The sequence below is a fragment of the Equus caballus genome, chromosome 17, assembly GCF_041296265.1.
Source record: "Equus caballus isolate H_3958 breed thoroughbred chromosome 17, TB-T2T, whole genome shotgun sequence".
Classification (NCBI taxonomy): Eukaryota; Metazoa; Chordata; class Mammalia; order Perissodactyla; family Equidae; genus Equus; species Equus caballus.
Window position 1 is genome coordinate 24,708,661 of NC_091700.1, and position 27,816 is coordinate 24,736,476.

General features: G+C 38.7%; 1 protein-coding gene across 2 annotated transcripts in view; it reads right to left on the bottom strand.

The window, feature by feature from the left end:
* Nucleotides 1-4,228: 4,228 nt before the first annotated feature.
* LNX2 (ligand of numb-protein X 2) overlaps nt 4,229-27,816 on the bottom strand; it is a 77,692-nt gene continuing 54,104 nt past the window's right edge. Inside the window, exons 4-10 of one of the 2 annotated variants that reach the window (XM_023621442.2) lie at nt 27,224-27,423; nt 22,980-23,336; nt 19,134-19,277; nt 15,056-15,233; nt 11,983-12,214; nt 8,456-8,614; nt 4,229-6,601 (exon numbers count right to left, since the gene is read on the bottom strand). In XM_023621442.2, coding sequence (XP_023477210.2) covers nt 6,466-6,601; nt 8,456-8,614; nt 11,983-12,214; nt 15,056-15,233; nt 19,134-19,277; nt 22,980-23,336; nt 27,224-27,423 — 1,406 coding nt within the window. In that variant the 3' untranslated portion in view covers nt 4,229-6,465. Of the gene's footprint in view, nt 6,602-8,455; nt 8,615-11,982; nt 12,215-15,055; nt 15,234-19,133; nt 19,278-22,979; nt 23,337-27,223; nt 27,427-27,816 lie in introns of both variants that reach the window. The other variant, XM_023621441.2, reaches the window with a different exon arrangement.

Here is a 27,816-nt window from a genome sequence, read left to right on the forward strand (position 1 = left end):
GAAATCTCTAAGTGCTTCGCACGCAGCCGCAGGAGCAGCAGCCTCCTTCTCTGGCGCGAGGCACGCTCTTGCCCTGTGCAGGGGGTGTTAGGTCTCCAAGGGCTAGTCTTTTACTCCTGTGTGTGATTACGTTTTAGGGCCTCTTACCTTCGGCACTTTACCAGTAGGCACTGCGCTTACACATCCAACTGTGTTGCCATAGAAATTAATTGGTGGTGTACTTAAATGGAAGAGATTTGCACTGTAAAATGGCAAGAGCTTTCTAATAAGGACCCTGAGGAGCTGAAACCTTTCCTTCAGCAGACAGAGAAGAGAACCTTAAGAGAAAAAGCTCAACTCATGAGTTCCTAGCCATGGACCGGGCAGCAGTTAATCAGGCTAGTGTAATCCATTCGGTTTTGTTCATTACTAAATCTGGACAAATGGAAGAAAGCCTGAATTATGATAGTTAGGTATAATAGAGAAGTGATCCAGAGCCTCTGTCTGTGTGGTGCACACAGTGGGTGCTGGACTAATTCTTTAGAGGGCTACACGGGAAAGAGCCACATCGATCACTTGAATGAGCGTGGGAATTCTCTTCAAGTGCTTAAGGCAACTTGAAAACAGTCTACTTCAGCATGCAGCTTAAATATCCTACCCTCCATTTTTTAACACGTTTATTTAAGACACCTATTCTTTACATAAAAGCGCCAAGTTAACTTCTACTCTGTCTAAGCATTCAAAGTCCAAATGAGTCAAGTCTGAATTAACGGGGCGGGCTTTACTGTACTGTAACATGGGAGCCCTATGCATGATGAACTCAGTGAAGTACCCTTAGAGGCTGAAATTCAGGTGTTAACTTCAAATTTAACTTAACCATTCATTTATCTGACTAAAGCTTCAAATATTGAGGAATCATAAAGTAACAGCCCACTCTAATACACAAAAGAATGGAAATCAAGTTCAGAAGTCGTAGCGATAGAATTTGAGCCCCCATGGTCTTTTAGGGAGAAAAGTTCAATAGCTACGATGGAGCGCATGGACTCTGCTATTGAAAATCTGCTCACGTTGCACAGTATCTTGATAAAGAGAACCCTCTGAACCTGCCTGTCCACTAATATTAATATCCAGGATAAAGAATTTCTAAAAGTCACTAAGAGAAATGCGAACAGCCCATGAGAAAATAGTCAAACAGGTTATTCACCAAAGAGGATACTAGAATGGCTGATAAACATGGGAGAGGACACTGCACTTCCCCAGTCATCAGGGAAATGAGAATTGAAACCACAATGAGATGCCATTTCACTCCCTTCAGCTTGATAAAACCAAATGTTAGCAAGAATGTGGAACAAAACTCACCCACACTACTAGTGGAAATGTGCACTGGTACAACCACTTAGGAGATTGATTGTGTTGTAAAGATGCAATTACCCTAAAATCCGCTCCTAGAGGAGTGGTTTTCAACTACAGATGCACATTAGAATCACCTGAGGGGAATGCAAAACCAAACAAAATTGACGCCCTAGTCCCACCCCAGACCAACTAAATCAACATTGGTGTTTTTGAAAGGCGCTCCGAGTGATTCTTCTGTGCAGCTAGGGTGAAGGGCAACCACTGCCCCAGAGAAACTCTCAGGTGCACGAGAACACTTGTGTGGTCGAGAAGACGAGTGGTCGCAGCAACACTGTTACTAATGGCAAAAAGCGGAAATAAATGTCCATCAACTATAAAATTGTCAGTCATTGAATACATAGCAGTACTTGAGCTACATAAACCAAACATGAATGAATCTTGTTGGAGGAAAAGCAGTTAGCTGCAGCACGCCACATAAGGATGGCATCATTCATCTAGTTCAGGAGCACACGCAACAATACTATATTAGAAGGACAAATATGTAGTAAATTTAGGAAGGGACACATGGAAAGGCCAGAAAGAAAGTAGATGTAAATGGAGAAGGAACTTCGACAGCAGTGGCCATGTTCTACTTAAGCCGGGTGGTGGGTAAACAAGTGCTCATTGTAAGTTTTATAACTTTTTGTGTTGGAAAAACTATTATTAAATTTAAAAATAGAGTGAAAGAGCATGAAATGAAGACAACTCTTCTGGGAAATTTTACTGTGAAATAGCAGAGTCAAGGGAGGGTTTTTAAGAAAGAGGCATGCTCCTGGCATTCTAAGCCAAGGACTCCACTTCCCTTCTTTCCAACCACAGGCCCCTCATTTCCTGGCCAGCTCGCAAATAAACGAAGGGAGAGCAGCACTCCCCACGCCCTCAGTGTGGGCTGTGCACGGTGACTTCTGTCCAAAGTGTTCAGTGTGGGGGCTTAGAGGGAGGAGTAACTTCTAAATATTCCTTAGGCCAGGTAATCAAGGTCACCACTACCAGTCACAAAGCATGGTGACAGTCCACGATATAGGAGGACAACAGCACTTTGCCTTGGTGATCTCCCTACCCCAAACCCATAACCCCAGTCTAATCAGGAGAAAAAAGAGCAGACCAGTTGCAAGAGGGCATCCTACGACATCCCTGACTGGTACTCTTCAACACTGTCAAGATCCTCATAAACAAGGAAAGTCTGAGAAAATGGCACGGCCGAGGGGAACCTTAAGGAGACACGACAACTAGATGTAACGTGGTATCGTGGATGGGATCCCGGAACAGATGGACACTGGGCCATTCCTTCCCCTGGAATACCTTGGCTTCTTCAGAAGGTACAGAATCTCTGATATTTAATGGCTAGTTTAAAAAACTGCTACCGATAGTTGTAATCAAGCATCTACCTGGCAAGTTTCTGTTTTCTTCTTCCTAGTGCACATCCATGACCATGAAAATTTAATAAAACCTTTTGAGAGAAAAAAATGCTTGCCCAGAGAGGTTGGTAAAGATTTCCCAAAAGAGGTGATGTCACTTGAGCCCGTGGGCTGAGCCGCTGTAGACACAGGTGTGGGGGTGGTTTAGAGATGAGGCAAGGCAGGTGGAAGCAAGGCCAAGAGAGCGGCAGGGGCAGATCATGAAGAAGCTCTTACGCTGTGCCAGGCCATGCTGACCTTTTCGTGCAGACAACACGGAACCACTGAAGATTTTTAAACAGGGCAAGGATATGATCAGAGCGATGATCCAAGCTGGGATTTAGAAAAGTTCCTCTGATAAGGGCTTGGATTGAAAGAGTGAAAGTGGAAGTAGGCAAACGCTTGGGAAAACAGAGAATTCAGTTTTGGAGGACTGAGCTGTAAGTGCCTTAAAGCAACAGGATATTCAGCTTACAGACTGTGGGAGCTAGACTTGGGGCATCAGTGATATTCAAAACGGCAAGGCGGCAATCAGAGATGGTACTTGAAACTATGACAGTAATTAGGTAGGAAGTGGTCAGAGCCATAATAAATGTCAATATAAAGGCCTGCTGAGATTCATCACCAGGGTAATTCTCTCGAAAGTGGGGAGTGGAGGCAAGAGGGAGCTGGATGGGGCAGTGTTCAAGCCACGCCTCCAAATGTGGGACATGTGAACATGCAGAGGAGGGAAAGCATGCCAGGGAAGCATTAGAGGGAACACTACAGGCATGTGTGTGGAGGCAGAACCTAGAGAGTGTGGGGAGCCTGCTGGGGCAGCCAAGGGCAAACGGGACTGCAGAGCCGAATGGAAAACTCGATTAGGAGTCAGATCACAGAGGCCTTGGTTTGAACTTAATTTACCAGGAAATCGGGAGACAACTTTCTTTCTCTCATCTAAAAAAATTTTTTTAATGCAAGGAATGATCAAGGCTCTAGAAGAAGAGAAACCACAATGTCAGGAGTGCCTGGCCTGGTAAGTGCTGTGACAATGCAAAGCTGAGGAGGCCAGCACTGCTGTTCATTAGACATACAAGGTGAGCTACATATGTGACTTAAAATTTTCTAGTAACCATATTAAAAAAAGTAAAGAAACTGGTGAAATTAATTGTAATAATATATTTTATATAATCCAATACATCCAACGTATTATCATTTCAACACGTAGACTAGCCACATTTCCAGCACTCAGCAGTCCCACGTACTGGACAACGTGAGTCTAGACGTACCGACAGGCAAAAATCCCAAGAGCCAGGAGGGACCATATGTGTTGTGCCTACAGGAATGAGAGTTAGAAGATGCATTTGCAATCCTGAGGTTTCAAGCTTGGGATATTGTAATGATGACAGTGGTGCCACAAACAAAAGTAAAGATCACACGTTGAGGCAACATCTGCTGTTCAAGAAAAGAGACAATGTCACTGTTATGGAAACGATGACTTTTATTTCCACCCTGACTGATTGTCACACTTGTTATTTAAACACCTCTGAAAAATCCTGAAATAATTTAAACCGAAGGCACAGAACAAATCAAAATATTTAACTACTTACGCTTAAAATGAGAAAATTAAAATATTCCAACAGTAACAATAAAATCTGAACAAGTCTCCATCATCAAATATCATTCTGACCAAAAGCTATAGTTTTTGTAATAAAACCAAATTAGTTTAAGCTGATTTCAAGATTTCCATGATAAAAATAATAATGAAAAAAATTTCTTCTTTCAAAATACTGATTCTACCACCAGGTTCAATCTAAGCATTTTATATATAACAAAGCAGCAATTAGGATATTTGTTGATGGATGGCCACTGGTCAAGAAATGATGCATTCTTACAAAATGTTTAAAAAAATAGCAAAGTAGTCTGCAAAATTCTATTTGGGGAGCAGGAAAAAAACTTGTTCCATGTTAATTAGAATATCAAAACATTTCAATATCAAATTGCTTCCAAAGCCAATCATCGCCTAACAGTAATATACTGTATGGGGCGTCCCACTGTATCTTCATTATCTCTCGACCATACAGTGTAGCTAAGGGGTTGAACAAGTCAGTAACAACTATTGTTGCCATTTCTTATTTATTCAAAAGAGCTATGTTTAAAAAAATCATTATAAAACTAACTGGAATAATCAGTGACATGCTACAGATACAATAAACCCCAGCAATGCAATTGCTAAGTTTGAAAATAAAGTGGTCATGCTTCATAATATACTGTAGTATTTTGAAATACATTCTCTGATAATCAATATCATTTATTACAGAGGTCACTTGTAAATTAGCTCAGATTCTGAACTAGCTTTCTAAGTGAAACTTTTTCAAGTATGCATAATATTAATAAGGTAAAGATATTTTTCTCTTATTCACTTCTTTATGTGTTCTTCCAAAGGACAACCATGTTGAATAAAGGACAAACAAAATGAGCTGGTCATAATTTTCAAAAACATTTCAAAAAATACAAAATAGTCTAGTGACCAAGAACTGATTAAGACACATCTAAAATCTATTTCAGACAAAAAAGAAAGAACTTTCAGACTTTTTCTTGAAATACTTAAGTTCATAAGTAACGAAAGAATAGGGGGAAAGAAGGGTTTCTAAAACATTCCAGACTTTTATAACAATAAAATTAAAAAGGTCTACCTTCTCCTACTTAGCTGTGATATATATAAGGGTGTATTTAATAGCAATATGATTTTATCTTTAATATCTAGCTTAATTGCATAAATCACAAAAACATTTCCAGCCAAGTTTGCAGGTAAGTATAATACAAACTCTAGAAAATGATTTTTAGCAAAAACTGCTTCGAAATTTTCCTACATAACAAAGCATTCCTTTGGAAATGAACCTTTAATGCTTTTGGACCGTTCAAGTAAATGCAGCTTTTACCCTCTCCAGCACTACACTATAATTACCTCCCAAATTCCTTTGTCACTGGGTAACATTATCTTTTATTCTCTACTATGCTAATAATGGTAAGTTATTTTTTTAAAATCTCCTTAGTGGTATCAGACTTTTGTCTTCATCATCTATGAGCACTGAGGGATTAAAGCAGAAATAAAATAAGCCAGAAAAGTCTCTTCATAAAAGCAGTACAAAGTTCCGAAATGTTGGCACCGATGAAGAATGGGAAAGAGTTATCGTCCAAATTTAAAATGTATCCATTCATGGCAGCACCACATCCAACAGAGGCAGTAAATGCTACTGCTACAGGCTTCACTGCTGCCAGTCTTGGGGCGTGTGGAATACATTTTCTGATTCAGTCACTGAAAACACAGAACCAACAGCAATCCAGCTGGGTGGGCCACAGTCTGGGCGGACTGCATCCACCAGGACAGGTCCCATTCTGACCACTGTGGCTGGGTCACAGTCTGGGCGGACTGCTTCCACCACGACAGGTCCCATTCTGACCACTGTGAGTCTGAATTCCGAAAATGCGAACTCACAAGGGTTAGTGGAAGACTGTTTCCAACTTGAAAGAAATGTGGCTAACTTGAGGAAAAAAACATTTAAATAATAACAAAAGGACAATCTTAGTGGTTTTTGGCCCTGCATATACCAGCTGTGTCAGTAGCTCCTAATAACCAGAAATACAATGAAACTAAAGGGTTTTCTTTCCAAAACCTACAGAAGGAAGACGTTTGACTCAAAACCAATTTCAAAATCTACACCAGGCTGCCAGGCCAGCAAATAACGGTCAGAGTGACTTTGTTCCTCTGCTCCTTCAACATGGGAACTAACGCGGAATGGCTCATGCCCACAGTTGACAGGCCGTTCACGGCCACGATCATATCTCCACACCTGGACAAGGACAGACAGAAACAGAAACAGACTGTTACTGTTTTCAGGGTATTAAAAACATTACTCTCACTGAGATTTGTTTAGCATGAAAAGCAGTTTCACTTAACCACTAACTGTCAAAGATTAGGATGTGTGATTATCTTGAGAAACATTCTGGGTTGATTTTTAAGCCTACATTGGCTTCCCCTTGCCAATCAACGACACCTCTGTGCCAACCTCTCCTGTAGCTGGTGGGTGATTTCAAGGGCAAGCGGAATAATTTTCAGCTAAGTTTAAGCAAAATATAATTAGAAGAATAAACCTACTGCCCCTTTAAAAAATACCAAATGCATTTGGAGGGGCTTGTTTATTATTTTGGCTATTTCTCTGTTCATTCTTAGAGCTCACACCTTCGAGTGTTCAATTAAATTGAGAGTAAGACCGACACCTCCTCTTCTTTCAGCTGTTATGTTCACTGTCCTCCAAGCAGAATTATCACGAATGAATGATGAATCTGACGATCTTTCTATGCTTTCTGACTTTTGGTTTTTAGTCGGTAATATGTTATTTTATTGTTAGCTCCTTTAATTTCTTTTCGGAAGTAGGTGGAAGGTAAATTTATAAACTAATTAATTGAGACCCAGCATGGTTGAGTAACTTAGCTAAGAGAATGGTTAATTCATTTCCCCCCTCCTCTTTCCTCCTAAAATGATGATTTGTTTCCATCTTTGTCAATATGAGACTGATCTGGAGCACACTAACCCTGACCAACTTCTCACAGTAGGATTTAGATGTCACTTTCTCTTTGCAAACAGAGTAAACTCTCCATTTGTGCAGCATTCTGTTTAGTATGTCAGCATCTACTTTTTAAGAACTGGTGCTTTTATTTCATCAAACACTAGGCACTAAGAACTGCCAAGCACCCACGTCCTCTCTCCTTATACAGTCTCTCGATACACCACCACTTTCTTCTCCGGGAGCCTGAGCTTTGGAAAAGAAGAGAGGCTGCACACAGGCTGAGTGAGTACGTTCTGCCTGGTGGCGGCACGAGCAGAGGGGTTAATGGCAAAGGCTCTGGGTATGAATCGCAGTCAACCACTTTCAGCCATTTGACTGTGGGCAAGTTTCTCAACCTTTCCAAGCCTCAGTTATCGTGTTTGAACAACAGGAATAACAACACCACCATCACTTACCTCAAGGGGTTGTTAAGAAGATTCAATAACGCATGCATAGCACTCAGCACTGTGCCCAGCACACTGTAAGCTATCACACACTCATTCATCACATATTTGTTGAGACCTTACTATAAATGCAGGGCACTGTTATGGCTGCCAGGGATTCAACAACAAATGCAACGAAATCCCTTCCTCGTGGAGCTCGCATAAATATAATGTTAGGCAGGTACAAGTGCCGTGGAGAAAAATAAAGCAGAGCCATCTAATGATAGGACTGGACCTCAGTGGGCTGTGTGGAAAAATTGCTCAGAGTCAGTTGTCATATCACAATATGTCCAATGAAATGACTCAGGTTTGGTTCCTGTCATTAGCGTACAAAAATACAGCTATGAGTGGCAAGAGGGTAAAGGTAATGCTTCAGTCTAGAGCAGGATTGGCAAATTTCTTCTGTAAAGGGTCAGTTGGTAAACAATTATTTTAGGCTTTGCAAACCATATGGTCTCTGCCCACAATGACCCAACTCTGCCACTATACCTGAGCAGCAGCCACGGACAACACGTAAATGAATGAGTGTGGCCATGTTGCAATAAAACTTTATTTATAAGAACAGACAACAGGCTGAATTTGGAGCTGACCCCTGGTCTAGATTGTGTCCATCATAACAAACATGAATCACATCATTAAATATAACAAGACTCACTTTAATCTTCCATCATAATAAGCAGGAGTTCCCAAGACAATGGTTTTAATGAAGAAAGGCTGATTGGTGTGGTTCTCTTCATATCCACCAACAATACTAAAGCCCCAACTTCCCAAGTAGCTTCTTCGTAAAACTATATCATGGCAGCTATGAAGGGCACTGTAAACAAATATAAAAATCAAGAAAAAATTTAAAAAGTAATGCAGAGGCTTTTATAGCCTGTTCATCTTTGTATAACTCTATAGCATGTTATACTCATCATTGTTGGGAAAAGCAAAAGGGCTACTTAATTTCCTTCTGAATATAATGGTTATTGCTTTTGTTTTTGTTTTCTGGTGAGGAAGATTGGCCCTGAACTAATATCTGCACCAATCTTCCTTTATTTTGCATGTGGGACACTGCCACAGCGTGGCTTGACAAACACCTGGGACCCAAATCTGCAAACCCCCAGCTGCCAAAGTGGAGCACATGAACTTAACCACTACACCACTGGGCAGCCCCACGAATATATTGTTTTGCAGACCCATTTTCTAGGACAGATGCAGTCTTAAGTAGACTAGAATTTCTTCAACATTTTTTAGTCTTCTCTTCCCAAGTGAAGACACACATACGTACAGAAAGCTTAAATAAACTTGTTACAAGTTAGACCTCAGAAATTTGGATAAGATGGTTCTGTGCCTATATTTGCTCACTGCCCTGTCAACAAGGCCCTCAATTCTGATATCCATTTGTATCTTCACAATTTGTATCTCCAAAAAGTGGTACAAAAGGAGTCTAGTACTGCTGATTTGAGCACTCAAATGAGAGGACACGTGCAGCAGGGCAGCTGCGAAAACAATGCAGGATAACTCTCTAACCTCCACGAGGAGTGGTCTGCTGCCCTTTCCTCCTTTACTGAAAATGCTTTCATTTTAAAGGCAACTTTAATCAACAAAATAGGGAACTCAATCTGGAAAACAATAAGAAAAACAAAATCCCTCCACCCTTTTTATAGAGTGGACATTAGGATGCTACCATTAACATGCTACTGGCCAGTTTGGAGGATGCTCTCTAGGAAGGGAGAAAAATTCTACTTACAGTTCCACAGCTCTATGGATTTGGGAACCAGCCATGAGTAAAAACTTAAAAATAAAAACAGAAAAAAATCCCACCAAATAAACCCTAAACGATATAGAAAAGAGTATCTCTTCATAAAAAATATCTTTCATTTCTAGGTGAAATTGGATATGGAGGCATCTAAGCCAAAGCCTTCTGTTTTTAACCCATTAAAAAGGGTTTCTTATTAATAAAGCCAATTCTATAAAGCTATATACAACATGCTAAAACTTCCAATCTGGTCTAATTTCTTAGTTTACTGATAAGAAAGAGCTATTAAAAGGGCTCCTGGGATGGAGCAGGGTCCCATGCATTGGCCTGGCTTTTTAGGGCAATGTAGGTTATTTTCATTATTTGAATCTTCTGCAAAAACAAAACAAAACAAGCAAACAGTTGTCTGGCGCACCCCCAAGAGACTGCAGTGGAAGAACCGCCCTCTTCAGGAAAAGCTGGGCGGCTACCCTACGCTGCGTGAAACCCGCCTGAAGGGCCACCTGCCCCTGTAGAGCCGCGGCCCTTCTGACACGTGGTGTTGAACACAGGTTTGCATACACCAGAGGCCTCGAGAATCCACTGAAGACCGTCCTTTTATTGACAGGTATTCTTTTGATACAGGTGGGCTCAAAACCAGATTTTACTATCCTGCACATTTCTCATCTAAAATCTCTGTTATTCTTCCTGGCACACCAGGAAATGCTCTGAACACAAGAGGTAAAAATGCTGACCCCCAAAACTAGACTGGAAGAACAGATAAGGAAAAAGAAAGGAAGCACCAGTGCCAGAGTGTTTCTCCAAGACATCGCTGGTCTCTGCCCATCCAGCAGCAGTGGTGTGGACCTGCTCGGCAGCCGCACAGCACAAGGAGATAACATCCTCCTCCAGCATGTGAAGGGCCCCTTCTGACATTCTAAGTTTAAACTGACCGGTCAAAGTACCAGGCTGAGTACTGAACGATCAGTGAGGTTCCCTCTGATGGCTGAAACTTCGCAATTTAGATACTATTCTACAGAATTTAAGAGCAACCATGTAAATGTATGTTGACTTTTCAGTGGGAAAAATTAATCAGTTTTAGTGCATGGAATAAACAGATATGAAGTAGTTAAAACATCTTTGTCATAAAAAAAATCTCTCGCCACAAGATCCAAATACAAGGTCCATACAGGTCCCTAAGACATGAATTCCGTCACAGTTTTGGGCCTTTTTAGTTTTTTTAACCAAGAAGGCAAGCCTGCAAGTTAGATTTATCAACAAATGAAATCCAATAATATCCTTGCTTTTTCTGTTATTCTTTATGTGAAAGAACTTTATAAACCATAGAGCACTATGCAAATTCCAGTTATTATTACAAATTTATTCCAAATGAAGGTAGCTGGCTCAGAAACTGGCACATACTATTTTTTTTTTATTCACATGCTGAGCTGAATTCAGGTGACACCTTTATTTATTTATTTTTTTAACCTGGCTTTTTATTTATTTTTTATTTCATTGAGGTCATGTTGGTTTATAACACTATGTAAATTCCAGGTCATCATATTTCAGCTTCTGCATAGACTGCATTGTGTTCACCACCAAAACTGGAAGTTCCATCCATCACCATACATTTCTCCTTCCTAAACTGGCACCTTCTTATTGTTTATTTTTATTTTAAAGAATCAGTAATTTTCCTATTTTGTTAAGAGTCAGAATGTTTCATCAGAGTTCAGTTCTAGGATCCTTATGCACATTAAGAATCTAAACTGGTTTGGAAACAAAGATAGCAAGACACATTCTTCCGAGCTCAATATCAAATTATGCAACAATCATCTGGGGGTTCCAAATGCTTCGTGACCAGACACTGACCAACTTCAGAACGTCTTGGCTGGTCAGTCACGAAGCAGCAAACTCATCCTAAAGATGGGCAGGAGCAGCTACTCCTGAACACCAGTGACATGTCTTAAAGACTCCAACGTCCAATAAAAATTCAGTTTATAACCTGGCTTCTTAGGGATAGTTAAAAGGATTAAGGAAGGGCTTTTAGAAAGTCTTCTGGGATAGAAAAAGGCTTCCCGCTTTGACCTGGCTTTTTTTGGTGAAAAATGCATGAGTTTAAGCATGTATCAGAATGAATGTTGGTAAATGACAGCTTTTCTAAGCAAGAGACTGAACATCCAATCCCAAGGCTAGCCCACTTAAAGCCTTAATAGGGACAGACAGAATGGCTTTATTCATTTTTATAAACAGATATAACTCTTTAGTTCTTATTATTAAATTTACCTTTGTAAATATAATATCCTAAGAAAGAAAAATGACCATTTTCTTTGGTAACGATTTGATGTTGCTCCTGTTATCTAACCAAAGCCTTTCTTCCCCTCAATGAGTGAATTTACTGTGTCACATGCTAACAGAGGTTGCAATTATGATTATTCCACCAAACAACAAAAAGCTGTCAGTACCTCGGAAGCCCAAGCCACATGACCCAGGATGGGGACCAGCTGGCGTCGTACTCGTTTTCACTGAAGGTGCTCGCCTGCTCCTCCGAGGTCTGGGCTGCGTCCTCAACGACCTGGACCTCCAGTGCTTTGAGGGCCACGGTGGGGGATGCAGCGCTGGCTTTCAGCATAGCAACAGCCTCACTGTGACTTAAATTGGTCAAATCAATGCCATTGATATTCAACAATATATCACCTGTTCAAACGAAGAAAGAGAAGGATGAGCTGAGCTCCCAAGTGGTTATTCCCCATAAATCCTGCTCTTTGTCAACGAATCAACAAAGGCAGTTCCAACAACTCAGGTGAGATGAGGTGAAAGACCATTTTCTACTTCTTTGTCATTTTTATAATACTGGGGAAAAATCCAATTCATGGAAAACATTCCAAAACAATTCAAAAATTTAAAATAATTCCATAATATATAAGATAAAGCATGGCTTGAGGCCCCCTGATTCAGCGGGACGCCCGCACCACTAGCCCTGGTTTAGCTGTATAGAGGCCCTGGGCACGTTCATTTCTCTTCTTTGAGCGTCAGTGATTTCTCAGTTCTTTCCCATTCCAAAATGATTTGATCCTTTGCTCTTAGAAATACATTTTTGATATATTCTATTTTATATTTACACAGTTTTTATACATGAAGTCAGCCCTACACAGCTCAGCCAGTGCAAACATATGAGAACGTGTAAAGAGAAGGTGCCCTGGGGCCTACACAGAGAAATAAAACTTGTGATTAGAACATCTTCTCTTGCTTGAGGAAGAAAAAAGTCTTTTGCTCTCCCAAGTAATATAATAAAAAAGGGCAATGAGGATTATATAAAAGGTTAGGAAGGAAAGGATTAGTTTTGTAGGAAGCACAAACATTTGTACTAAGAAAGCCTACAGAAGGTCCTCCTCTCCCAATTCATCATTTATTTTTCACATTATTAAAGCAAAACATTCTCATTGTAGAAAACTTAAAAAACATAATAACATAAGGACATAAAATGACCTCCAATTCCACAATTGCACAAACTTTTTTAAAAAAAGAGCAGTGTAATTAAGATACAGTTCACATACCATTCAATTCACTCAACTACAGTACACAATTTTATGGTTTTTAGTGTAGTGATAGAGTTGTAAAACTGTCACACATTATTTTTAGAACATTTTTGTCACCCCCCAAAACCCCTGTACCCATTAATAGTCACTTCCCTTGCCCCGGCGCTAAGCAACCACTGATCTACTTTTTCTCTCTATAGATTTCCTTATTCTGGACATTTCATATAAATGGAATCATGTGTGGTCTTTTGTGACTGGCTTCTTTCACTTAACATCCTGTTTTCAAACTTCATCCACGTTGCAGCTTGTGTCAATACCTCGGTTCCTTTTTACAGCCAAATAATGTTCCATTTTAGACATATACCACATTCTGCTGATCCACTCATCAGCTGATGGATGTTTGAGTTGCTTGCACTTCTTGGCTATTATGGAAAATACTGCTATAAACCCTCTGTACAAGTTTTTGTGTGGACGTATGTTTTCATTTCTCTAGGAATGGAACTGCTGGGTCATATGGTAACTCTATCTTTAACTTTTTGCGGAACTGCTAAACTGTTTTCGAAAAACAGTTGTTCCATTTTCCATTCCTGCTGGCAACATATGAGAGTTTCAATTTCTTTACATCCTTGCCAATGTTTGTTACTGTCTGTCTTTGTTATTATATTCATCCTAGTGGGTTTTAAGTGGTTCTTCTACTTTTAATTTTTTTTTTGAGGAAGATTAGCCCTGAGTTAACATCTGCCACCAATCCTCCTCTTCTTGCTGAGGAAGACTAGCCCTGAGCTAACATCTGTGCCCATCTTCCTCTGCTTTATATGTGGGATGCCTGCTACAGCATGGCTTGCCAAGCAGTGTGTAGGTCCACATCCAGAATCCAAACTGGTGAATCCCAGGCCAGGCCAGAGGCGCTGAAGCAGAACATGCAAGCTTAACCACTGTGCCACTGGGCGCCCCCAGGTTTGAAGTGGTTTTGATTTGCAACTCCCTAATAACTGATGACACTGAGCGTCTTTTCATGTGCTTTGGCCATCTGTATATCTTCTTTGGAGAAATATCTATTGAGATCCTTTGCCCATTTTTAAATTGGGTTGTGTTTTTTATTACTGAGTAGTAAGAGTTCTATATGTACTGTGGATATAAGTCCTTCATTAGATACATAATTTGCAAATATTTTCTCCCATTTTGTGGGGTATCTTTTCACTTTCACTATCTTTTCACTTTCTTGGTGGTATCCTTTGCAGCACAAAATTTGTAATTTCGATGAAGTCTAGTTTATCTGCTCTTTTTGTTCTTGTTGCTTGTGTTTTTGGTGTCCTATCTAAGAAAATCCTTGACTATTCCATTGCCTAATCCAAGGTCCTGAGGAATGACACTTGCGTTTTCTTCTACAAGTTTTAGCTCTTACATTCTAAGTTGATTTCTGTATATAGGGATCCAACTTCATTCCTGGAAAAACAGCCTTTAAGACTCACTTTTCCACAGGAACAAACCAAGTGTATGGAGAATGCTATTTTTACCACTACCACCCCCACCTATACAAATTACATAGTATTGAGGGGGAAGGTGAAATTGTGAACGAGTTTATCCCTAGAACCGCTATCTTTTTATTAAGTCTGCCTTTTGCTCCACCTCCTGTGTGAGCCTCCTCCCACACAGACACTTTATTGTCCTTCACTAGGATGACCCTTTGGAGCATCTAGTCTGCCATAATGCTGGAAGCATGGGTCTCTTAGAGGGTCTTTTCCAACATAAAATAATCCACCAGCTGAGTAACTGTTAGAAAGTAATGGAACCGTTACCAAGCTTCAGCAGTTTCCCTTCACAGTGAGCACTGCCCTCACCTTACAGAGAGGCTTTATGCTTGCACATGCGAAGGACATTTTAAAGGATTTTCAAAAGCCATATTTAGTAGAAAATTCTGTAGATAGTCTTTATTTTTAAAAATATGAGTTGACTCCATGGAGAAGACGTGGTGAAACTGTTTAAGATCCCATCTTACCTCTCTTGATTCTGCCATCACGTGCAAGGCAGCCATGAGGTGGCACACTGGTCACAAAGATGGGCAGCTCACCACTCTTACTTCCTCTGCCCCCGGCTACTGTCATTCCAAGGGACTCGTGTGGCTCCTTCTTTACAGTAATGTGTTTTTCCTGGCATGTAACACACTGGGTCAGATCCTAAACATGAGAGGAAACATTTATTGGATAACAAATAATATATAGTTGAAGAAAAGACAGCTTAAACGAAAGTAAAAACTTACGTGGCAACTGTAAAGTCTTTTTTTAAAATCACTTAGTATAGAACTGAAAGTCATATACAGTTCTTCACAGGTACAAACAGTACACTGAACGCCGTGGATCACAATGTCAAACTTTGCAGAGTTTTTGTAACACTTTATGTAACTGAAAACACTCAGGACTGTTGACATATAGAAGTCAACGTAAAATAAGCACATCATTTGTATAATTTCCTTGAGCTCCAAAATATGATCAATTCTATAAAAGTAAATAATGCATTTGAATTTTAAAATTCCAAAGACAAGCCAATTACTTTTACTTCCATCTTTCTCCTCTATTCTTTGAAAGAAAAGTTGACAGAGTAGTATAAAAGTAAAATGTAGATTTTACTAACTGCCAGAAAAAAGCTACAGACTTGTCTTGTGATTCTTACTGACAAGAATTATGAAAGTACTCAGTCACGAAGCAGGAGCAAATCTACCTTCCAAACCTTCTTGAAAAGCCAAAAGGATATGAAATAACTGAATTTTTGAATAAGTTAATAACAGGGAAATATTTCCCAACAAACTATATTCTCAGGGAAAAGCTATTTTTACTGACATTTGCTACTGCTACTTATTACTGAGATGTTCCTGGAAGAAAAAGAGAATTTTTTTTTTTCTCCTGAAGAAGATTAGCTCTGAGTTATCATCTGAGCCAATCTTCCTCCACTTTATATGGGGGACACTGCCACAGCCTGGCTGAGGAGTGGTATAGGTCTGCACCTGGGATCTGAACCTGTGAACCCAGCCGCTGACGCAGAGTGCACCAAACTCAACCACCAAGCCACGAGGCCAGCCGCAAGAAAAAGAGAATTTTAAAAATCACTATTTTTTAGGGGTTGGCCCTGTGGCCGAGTGGTTAAGTTCGCATGCTCCACTGCAGGCAGCCCAGTGTTTTGTTAGTTCGAATCCTGGGCGCGGACATGGCACTGCTCATCAAACCACACTGAGGCAGCGTCCCACATGCCACAACTAGAAGGACCCACAACGGAAAATATACAACTATGTACCGGGGGGGCTTTGGGGAGAAAAAGGAAAAAAATAAAATCTTTAAAAAAAAATCACTTTTTTTAAAAGTCAATAAAAAACAAGATGTACACATGTAATATTAATATTAAAATAAAAATAACTAACATTTATTGAAGGTACATTATGTGCCAAGCATTATTTCATTTAATCTTCACAATGGTCTTGAAAGTAAACACTATCATTGGCTCCATTTTACAGATGAGGAAGCAACTTTAGAAACGTCATGTAACTTGCCCCAAGTCATACAACTATAAGTGACTACACTGGGATTTGAACTGATGCAAATTAATTAGTACTAATAATTATATATATGTATTATATATGTTTTACAGAGGTACACGCAGTATGATGCACCATGTATATACACTGTTTATATGCACCACACCACTCAGGTGCTATCCCATTAAGTGTCAGAGTGGAAGCTAATATCTCAAAAGGTTTCTAACATTTATCAACTACAGGAAAATGTTGCAGATAACAAGATAATTATTAACATTATTAACACTATCAACAATAGAAATATATAAACTATATTTACAGAATTATAACATTTCCTCTAGTGACATTATTTTAGAGAATTAACAAATATGGATCTGTTCATCAGGCCCTGGAGTTCCAGGCCCATCTGCCTTTCTCTGGTCCTGGAATCTCATGTATGTTTGAAATTTTATCAAGGGAACTACTTGTAATAATAGCCTAGCATTCCTAGAAAATGTTATGACCTAGTAGAAAACTTGTAAATGTCTTAAGGCAGTCTCCCAACTAAATATATGAAATCTACGTTAGTACCCTTCAAAACTGGGCAAAAACCATTGTATTATGAAGACAACTCATGAAACTCAGTCTTGAGTATATTTATTTATGCAGTTTCGGCTCTTACATATTTAATCAATTAAGGCTGGTTGTTTCATCCCTCTACGCGGCTGAGATGTATGCATTTTTACCCTCAAGAAGTAAACCAAACTTCAAAGCTTACATGTGGTACACTTCAAGGAACCTTCTAAAGGTTCATCACCACATGAGCGTTTATTCAAGCAGCTACTTAGAGGTTTAATAGTAGACTAATGTATACTTTAACAATTATAATTGTCTGAATTGCTTATTTTGGTAAATTTGTGTGTTTGTTTTTCCCCAAGAGACCTTTATTTTTTTAAATCAAGATCTGACATAACAAATGCAGTATGTTAATAGTAAACAGCTAAATTAACACTTAAAAGTACATTTCATGTGGTTGTTCTAACCAACTAGGTTTGCAGAGTACCTAGAATAACAATAATTCAGCATTGCTATTTAAAACGTCGTTACTAAAAATTAAAGAGAATAAGAATAGCAGTTAAGAGAGAAAAATATGTGTGTCCAAAACAAACAACAAAATGAAACATGCAGAGTTCTCTAAACATGCAGAGTTCTCTATACGAATGTTGGAATGACTAAGTATTTTTTAAAATTATCTTAAAATTATAATGTTGTCATAGACACTCATATCTTAAATTATTGTAGAATTCAATGACACAGAAGATTCAATAATCGACTTTTGCCTTATATTACAGTTCTTTAGGAATATATATATCATATATATATAACTTGTAAAGCAAGCTATATGAAGCAACTCCTATTCAAAATTCCTATTCAAAACAATAACTCCTTTTTCATAGTCACCATTATGAAGGCAAAATTATAGGTTTCCTTCATACATTTTGGTTTTTGTTCAGAAATAAGAACAAGTTGGTGGTTATAATTTTTTGTAAGTATTAACTAAACCAAAGACCAGTGACAAGTCTGTACTTAAGCTCAGAAAACCAGATAAGCCTGATGGGCCAAAAATACTTGTGCCTTTAAGGGGTGCTTTCTTAGGGTACCTGCAGCATTTCAAAGGTAATTATTCTTTCAATTACTGTACGTATATTAAGAAGCCATCTTAGCACATAGGAAACTTCCTATGGTTTTTAAGAAGACCAACAGATAAGTTTTTGTTTAGTAAAGCAAATTAATTTTACTTAAGGAGAATGGCTTTGGAAGCTCATATTTAGCTTATATTTTCACATAGTTAGGTAAACATCACTGTCTTAAAAATCTTAGCCTACCAGAAACTGAGTTCAAATGAAGGGCCGAATGAAGTAAATAATATCAAGAATGCAGTAAAGTACCATTCTTTTTTGATTTCTGCAACTAAAGAGAGACAGTATCAAAATTCTCAGCACAGATAAATGATCTAGGGAAATATTCTAAAACCAGTTAAATGTGGAAGCAGCAGTAAAAAAGCTCAACATATGGGAATTTTAAATGATTTAGGGCAGTATTCGTATAAGCTATAACATAAAAGGAAATATGCAACACATGTACCTATCAAAATTTATGGTTTATATGTTTAATATTCACACATCTAATTCTGCTGTGGTAGGCAACCTGTCCAGTTGCTAGGTATACACTTGTCAATCATTGTCTTCGCTATGCTTTTTGAATCACATAAACCAACTGTTAGATTGAAATGAACAACCCAATAAATCCCACTTACTAGGACTAAATGAATAGAAGATTTTTCTGGAAGATCAAACACTTCTCATCAGTCACCTGGCAGAGGGACCTCTGTTGGCTGAGGAACTGAGACAACGCAGCCACCCTCCAAGGTAGCAAAAGCTACACATTTCAATCCCAAACACCTGTGTTCACGTTTTCCAACAGAGTAACGGCCCTCATTTAAATCTTACCATCTTGTAACAATGATCCCTTGAGGGCGATGAACTAAAAAACACAAATGAAAACACCTCACCTTATGTGAGCTGGGTCTGCTGTGATACAGTGGCTGTGCGTGGTGCTGGCTGCTGCTGCTCTGAGTTCCCGCTTCTCGGATAGTGTTACCAGGCTGGGGTTTCCCCGGTCTAGCAATTGTTAAATTCACCCTCTCTCCACTAGCCTGGAGAAAACACGCATACAGTACCACCATCACTAATGATGATTCTCATCAAAAAAATTACAGGCAGTGTTAATTTTCAATGCACGTCTCAGAATTGCACCAGACCTTGCCTGGGTAGTGACTGCAAGCACTTGCTAGTGGGGAGGAAGGGAGTTCATTTCATGAGCTAATATTTTAAAACTTCTGCAGTTAAAACACACACATGCAGCTCTTGGACATGCCCTCCCCAGCCCTGCCGCCAAAGTAACCACGGCAAAGCAGTCAAACTTCTCGTGTTCTCAGCTCCCCATGATTTCTTGAGGGGTACCTTTCTTTTAATACTTCTTTGCCCTTTCAAGACTTGCCTTGGTATTGTGAGGGAGGGAGCAAAGGAAAGAAGATAAAAAGAAGAAGTTATTCAAAACTTGATTAAAATCCATTGTGACTTTTGAAACAAATCAAACTATGCACAGCTTTGTTTCTGCTTGCTTTAAGTTTGAGTCAAAAATAGGACATGAACTTAAATAGTCCTAAAAAGGATTATAGAGATCCTATATAACAAGACTAGTATTTATATATATTGTGTGTAATACACACACACACACACACACACACTTAAGCATTATGTTAAATTATTTTACAAGTTCATGACTGTCATCTTAAATTTAGAGGCCCTTTATCTATATCTACATATATCTACATATCTATATTTTAAACATGGATTCCCATCTATTATGTTTTTAAAGGTTATTTTACCTTTGCTTTTAATGTACAGGCCTGAGTTATTTGATGCTGACTCTTGGTTGTGACCACAATTCCCAATTTTATTACTACTCCTATGGGAAAATATGACAGCCTGCTTTCAAGGAATTGTGGTAGAAAGTGGGGACCTCCTCCATGATTATAGTTAATAACGTTAAGAAATCACTCATTTTCACTTCCTTTTTTTCCCAGTTTTACTGAAATATAGTTGACATATAGCATTGTACTATTTTCAGTTCTTAAACTGAAAAATAAGTGATAACCAATTTTAATTCTCTACCGAAAATCCTTTGCTTATTCAAGCATTTTATTAACTAAATAGTTTCAGACAAGTTCTTCAAAATAACTGAAAGAATAACACCTAACATATAGGCCAGACTCCCAAAGCACAGGGTCTAGGGACTTGATCTAAAGGGTAAATATAAAAGTGGAATGTTTAAAATCCTAGTAATTAAAATTCTGACACTTCACGTTATCAGATCGCACAGTGTGAGATGGTGAGTGCTCCCTTGGTGACTTTATTTCAAAGTACAGAATCATTTTCATTACTGCTTAACAGTTCATAACCACCAAATACTCTATAATCAGTATTTCAACCAGAAAACCCTTGCTTATGTAAATCTATTAAGAGAAACAAATCTTTGTGGATTTTTTTAAAGACAAAATTCTGTGCATGTGATTGAACTGGGCATTTAGGATTTAAATGATAGATCAACATTTGGGCTTAGGCTAACTTTAAACAGAGTGCACATCTAACACTTCAGGGTTTCAAATACAGCAGAAAAGTTTTGTTCAAGTTGAGATTTTAAAAATGCAAGATGCCGGGCTGGCCCCATGCCTGAGTGGTTAAGTCACGTGCTCCACTTTGGCGGCCCAGGGTTTCGTCAGTTTGGATCCTGGGCACAGACATGGCACCGCTCATCAGGCCATGCTGAGGCGGTGTCCCACATAGCACAACCAGAAGGACCACAGCTAGAATATACAACTATATACTGAGGGGTCTTTGGGGAGAAAAAGAAGAAGAAAAATGCAAGATGCCCAAATGACAATACCCTTAGTTCACAAGTAAGTGGCATGCTCTATTGCTGGGCATATAAATTGGTATGATGTGATCTTTCTGGAGGGAAGTTTAGCAAAAGGTTTTAAACTTAAAATCAAAACACGAAAGTCTATCAATAAGAGAATGATTAAATAAGTTGTAGTACAACATGCCTACGATACTGTGATTACAAATCATGATGTGAATCTATACTTATTTTTGTGTAAGAAGTCCACAAGATACTGCTGACAAAAGAAAATGTTGCAAACTCAGAATCTACAAGTGCATGCTATTTATCTGTGGATGTATACATAAAAAATGTTTGTAATGATGTCCCTCAAAATATTAATGTTGTGTTGGGGTATTTAGACTGAATGTGATTTTAATTTCCTTCTTTATTTTGTGTATTTTGTCTTCAGTATTCTTTTCGGACATGGAGTACACGTTATTTTTATAACCTGTACCAAAAACAGTAAGACTTTTTAATTTTTTTCAAAAAGAAACAAATCAAACTTTAGTTTTTTATAGCTTGGTTAAAATTACAGTACAAAATATGATGCAACTAATTTAACTATCTGGATTATAAAAATCCAAATAAGATATATTATCATGAAAAATTTTAAGTGTATTTTCCACCTGTGTGTCTATATTTTCCACAGTTTGGTTAGAAATTTAGTGAGGACTATCTACTTAAGAATTAAGAGTATTTTAACATTGCCTGAAATATATAGTCAATCAATTTCTCTTTCTATCTTATTGATCTGACTTTTCACTTCATAAAGTCCACTCAACTCTCCTGTTTCCTTTAATAAACCCCAAGAGTGGATTAACGCTCTTCTGTTCTTTCCCCCCCCTCCCTCCCACCAATCCCCACTCTTACAAGATGAACTCATTTTCAGCAGTGCAGCAGCTGGCTGCTATCCACAGGCAAAGTCCTAAGGCTGCCTCTGATGCAGGGGAATTTCAAGCCATCCAGTTTCTTTAAACCTCAAGTCTATGAAATGAGACCAATACCTGAGTCTCCTCTCAACGCAATACGGCTGGTGTGTGTGTGTGTGTGTGTGTTTTCTTAAGGCTATATTGAACCAAAAAGTTAAAAAACGGAGTAAGTTAAGGGGACTGAAACCTGGGTTTTCTTATAGTCTTAAATTTTCATTGTTTTCTGATCCTGCGTATACATATTTTTTAATGGCTATCAACCCGCCTTAATTCCTGATGTTCAATTATATTAATACTTGGTTTCCTTTATAGAGTTTTGCTGTGCTTACTTTAAGAACACAAACACATTTTTGTTCACCCTTATATAACACTGCAGGAGATACGAGTATCAAATGCCATGGCACGCTCCAGAACCTGGAGATCTTCTCTGGATGGTTTTCCAATTTCTCTAATAGTGACTATCCTTACTTACTTCACAGGCACACTGTGAAGACAAATGTCATGATGTGTTTGAAATGCTCTGTACTATAGAGATAAGAGTTATTCCTAATAAAAAAAAGATTTCCCTCCTATTTTTAATGGATCCTGAAGTGGAAAAGGGTGTTAAGAGACCAGGTAAGTCACGACCTGGTAATCACAGCTCCTTTGAGCCTCACTTATCTCGCCTGTTAAATGTGGACACCACCATCTATTATGTCTGGTACTAGGTGGAGCCTAAGGAGCAAATGGAAATGCACGTGGAACCTTAGAGCCCTCACGCCATAAACAGCCAGCCTAAAAGTGCATGGGTATGTTGTTTTTAGAAAAGATTCTGTCTATAATGAAGTTATACTATTGTGGCTATTAAAGGATTTCGGTAGCTGTGCTTGATTTTCTAATGAAATATCAAATATCCCCTGGATTCTTATGTTATTTGCTAATGAAAACAAATACTGACACATGGCAATGAAGGCTAAGCACTGGAATGAATGTCCAGAGTTTACCTGAATGATCTGCGCGGCAAGCTCGGGTGTCCCATGCTTCAGGTCGTGTCCGTTGATGGCGAGTACTCGGTCGTTGCTGTTGAGCCTCCCGTCCTGTGCAGCCAGCCCCCCTTCCAACAGGTCAAGAATAAAAACACCTGGCTCATCAGTCCTTCGTACGAGTTTAATGCCAAGCTGTTCACCAGAGTCCCGCTTATGAAGAGCCACATGGAAGACCTCTTCTCTATCAGAGTGGCTGTATGCTCGGTTGCCAAAGCGTCTCTCTCGAAGCACAGTGAGATGCAGCGTGCTGCAGGGCTGGGAGAGAACAGCTCTGGCATAGTTATGGGACACGTTGCTGATATCATAGTTGTTGACCTAGAAAAAAAGAATTATGACCAAAGCATGACAATCTTTTATTTTCCCAATTTTTAGAAATGTTTATATAACATTTCCAAATAAAACTAACATTGTGAAAATGATATACAATCACTGTTTACAAAGAAAACCACTCTAAAGGCATTTTAAAATACAGAGTTCCCCAAATTAACTTACAACGACCCGCACAAAGTAGAGAACAGTATTTAGGATCACAGCTTTAATGACAGTCTTGAACTAGGGGCCTTGGTTCTGCCCCGTACTAACCGGATGACCTCAGGCAAATTACAGACCTTGTTTCAGTGTGTTTCCTCATCTGTAAAACGTGTTTACCATCTACTAGACAGGATCAGGACGAGAGCAAACAGACGACATCAGCACACGACGAGTGCTAAGGAAATACTACTTCTAGTGGAACAGAAATTGAAGTTCTACTGGATCACAAATTTGCTTTTCCAAATGAAATACACTTAAGCTAGAGAAAATAAACTAAGTTTTGTTTCTTTAAAGTAAAAGCAATCTTTTTACTTTAAAGAAAAGCAGACAATCATAATTTCACTCTAATTCTTTAGCAAACAAGTGTAAGATATAAAAGAATAAGCATAATGCAATACTCACAGAACATTATTTATTAAACTTTATCACTTCAAAATTGAAAATGCCTAAATCACTGATGACTGATCAAACTGAAAATACCCATTCTTAATAATGTTCCAAAAGTTATTTTTAATCATATCAATATAATTTATAACAGCAGTATTTTTTTCTTCAAACTGCACAAAAGGCTTCATAGTAAAAGGCCCTGAGGGTAGTGTAAGTTCTCCTTTTCAAAGAGGCTCCTGAATAGAGTAAGATACATGTACACATATGTGTGTGTAGGTGTGACTATATAGAAATACATATTTTTTTTATGTGGAAAACCCAAAGTCACAGCCTGTTACTGCATATGGTTTGCAAAAATAAAATCCTAGGCTTGCTAGCTCTTTGGTCTATAAATAAACCATTTTAACAACTCTTAGGTATTTTCAAATTGGCTCACTGTATTATTTACAGAGCTTATACAAAGTTGAAGATAACCAGTTAGAAAAAAATTCAAAGCAGCCTTCTTTCCAAGTATTTACTTTTGAAATGACCATAAATATTCTCCACATTTGGGCAAAGGGTGTGGCTTTACTTATTGGCTCCAGCATAGCAATTAATTCAGGGCCCACAATAGGAGAGACCCTTTTGAATTCATTGAGCAGGTTATGTGCTTATACTTTTCTTCTCAATTAGAATCATTAAACTGGACTTAAGATCATCATTACTACAGTTATTAATATGTATGCCTCCCTAAAGAAGAATAACGCATTGGAATTTCTAAAACGTAAATTTACAGCTTCGAGTTAATTCTCAAAAAGACAGTCAATAATTTCAGATAACTATAATTTTATCTGAGGTATAAAGATTCAGATATGTTACTAAACGATTCTCTAAAATAGAAGGGTAAAAACCCCAAAGATGAAATTTATTAGCAAACAAAACTGAAAAACTGTTTAACCTCAACTGTATTCAAAGAAATACAAACAAAAACAAAGCATTTGTTTTTACCTTTAAAATCCAGAAAAAGAATGAGAAATGTATAAAAATGTCAATACCCAATGCTAGCACATTACTGGTAGCAAAGAACAAAGCACAAAAATAAATGTACACTTAGTTACAGCCAGAAAGGCCAGAGTGGGAGAAAGAAAGAGCACTACATAAGCTGCGGAAAAGGGCAGTCTGGCTCTCCTGGTCGGGGGATGCACCGGGAGCCCAGCTGTAAGATTGTCTCCACACTGAATCGGATTAAGAGTAGCTGAGGTGTCCACACAGCTGTGCCAGCCTCATGAAGCTGGAGTACTAATGTCATAAATGATAGCAAGTACAGAGATACAGTAAATAACTAGCTTTTACTAGTAAATACAGTAAATAGCTGGCTGTGGTTGGATCAGAAACCTCATTTTATATAAGCTGGATCAGTTACGTTCCCTGTATTCCCATTTCCTCTTAGCATTCAGTAAAAAATAAAAAGCTGCTTGAAAGTTCAGTCTGGGGCAGCCATATGAAGGGCAATGAAGGAAGGATTTGGGGCCGAATGTTACAGTAGAATGACACACGGAGAGAGGCAGCGTGCAAGTGGGAGTGGAAACGAAAGCCAGGAACCCCGTGGAAGGTCCTTTCCTCTCAAGAGCTGAAAATCCTAGAAGTTCCGAGTTTTGTTTTAATAAAGGAGATGGCTATTCCTGACAGGATTTTATACCCAAATCCACTCTTAGTGATTCAGCATTTCCTGAGCACTTACTACATGCACAGTGCTAAGAGAAACCTGTGTCAAAATCTGTACCATTGGGGGGCTGCAATCACCGTGGAAAGACAGTATATTTAAATATGTACTGTGAATATGTGCCAAGTGATGAAGAGAAGATGACGTTATCAGCAATTAAAGTAAGGAGAGGTGAGAATGGCTGAGCAAAGCTTTAAGCAGGAAGATGAACAAATTGTAGGACAATGGGAACAGGCTAGAAGGCAGAATATGTTGTTTGGAGAGAAGCAAGAAGATTGTATGTCTGGCTCTTCCACTTGATCATAAACTCCACAAGGACAGGGACAGTATTTTGCTCTTCACTGTGTCCTCAGCGACTAACACAGTGCCTAGAACGCTGTAGGAAGCGAACAAACTGCTATGCCTGAAATGAAAAGAAAGAATTAAGATTAAGACGACAGGCTTTGTAAAAGACCGTGGAGGATGCTGAATATTAATCAGTCTGGTCTTGATCCTCTAGTCAAATCTTCCCAAGGAAAGCAGAGTTACAGATATATTAACCTGGCAGTGATCATGCTTCATCTAAGAGCAGAGCTGGGAGGCAGGGATGTTTGATGGGGTATGTACTAAATTAGATATGAAAGAGTGAGGGCCTAAAGAGGCAGCAGGGAAAATGGAAGTAATGATAGACATCAACAGATCATGGTGAAGGACTGAATGACGAAATCGAGGAGGAAGACTCCTTGAGCTTGAGTTCCTAGAAAATATTTTTTCTGGTTTATGAAAATTTCTCTCTTCTTCCAGAAGTTATCATTTCTTTTAGCTTCAGCTATCACCTACACTTGTATGATTCAAACATCCAGGCCAGTGTTCACATAAACTCCAGGCCTATACAGCAGAATTCTTACAATCCCCATTCCCTCAGTCTCAACATGCCCTCTAATAAAATATCATCTTGTCCCAAGCTAGTTTTTTTTTTTTTGGAATAGCTATTCTTCTTAAAGATCATCTTCTGAAAGAGAAGAAGGTGAGGGTGGTATCAAGGGTTGATGAAGGGTTAGATGATTTACTGAGGAGAGTGTATTGGGGAGCCAATAAAAGATGGCTATGATTTCTAAATTCTCTCTTAAATTCCATGGTATAAATTATAAGTAACTAGTGCTGTACATTGCATCTTTTCTAGATGTTAGTAATCGGCATAGTAGAGAAGGATAAAGTAGACAACAAAGGTAACAGACAGATGAGAAAACTGGACTTAGGATAAAGCCAATGGAATAATAAGATTTCAGCCCGGGTGAAGTGGCCCTGAGACAGCCAACCATGGAGTCCAAGCCAGGAAGAGTCTAGCTGGCCCAAAGAGCCCAGCACTGTGTGCTGAGTCACATGTGGGATTGAAAATTAAGGAATGGAGAAAAAATACATTCCATTTATATGGGGAAATAGGAGAAACTACAGATAAATTCTGATCTGTTCTGCATATAAAAACAGCAAAACTAACCTATATATAATTCAGGTTCCGCAGTACCACAATTTTCTAAGTTTTAAACTTATGAATAGGAACAAAAGGGTGCAAGTTAACAGAATAATTAAAATTGACTGATACCTGAAGAATCTGGTCTCCAGCAAGGAGTCTTCCATCTCTGGCGATTATCCCATCTCGATAGACTTCCTGGATAACAATGTTAATCAGTGGAGTTTCATTGCCACCCACAATGCTAATTCCTAACTGAATATAAGGATTAGACCGGTGAATTTCAATTGTGGTAATTTCGCCTTCTGGTAAACTAAGTGGCTGTTGTGCAGCTGCTGAGTTAAAAATGAGAGAGAGAGAAAAATAGATGGAAAGAAAAACAACGTTTTATATTTTTGATCATCTTCAGGTAAATAAGTCATTTTATGTTAACAGACGATTAGCAACTAAGCAATACCACTGGATGAAAAAAACATAATGACAAAAAATATCTATATGTAAAGATGGCTAAACATTTCTTCTTCCAAAGGTGATCAGTAAATAATCAACAAATAGCTACTATGTATCAGATCACAAGGGACAACACAGTTTTCTGAAAAAGAACTACTAAGAGAATGCCATCTTGTCCTAACTGGTAAGAGACAGTATGGACCATGACACAATTGTAAGCAATGCACGGCAGTATAAAGGAAAGACTAACCCCGTGGTATATAATCACCATAGGT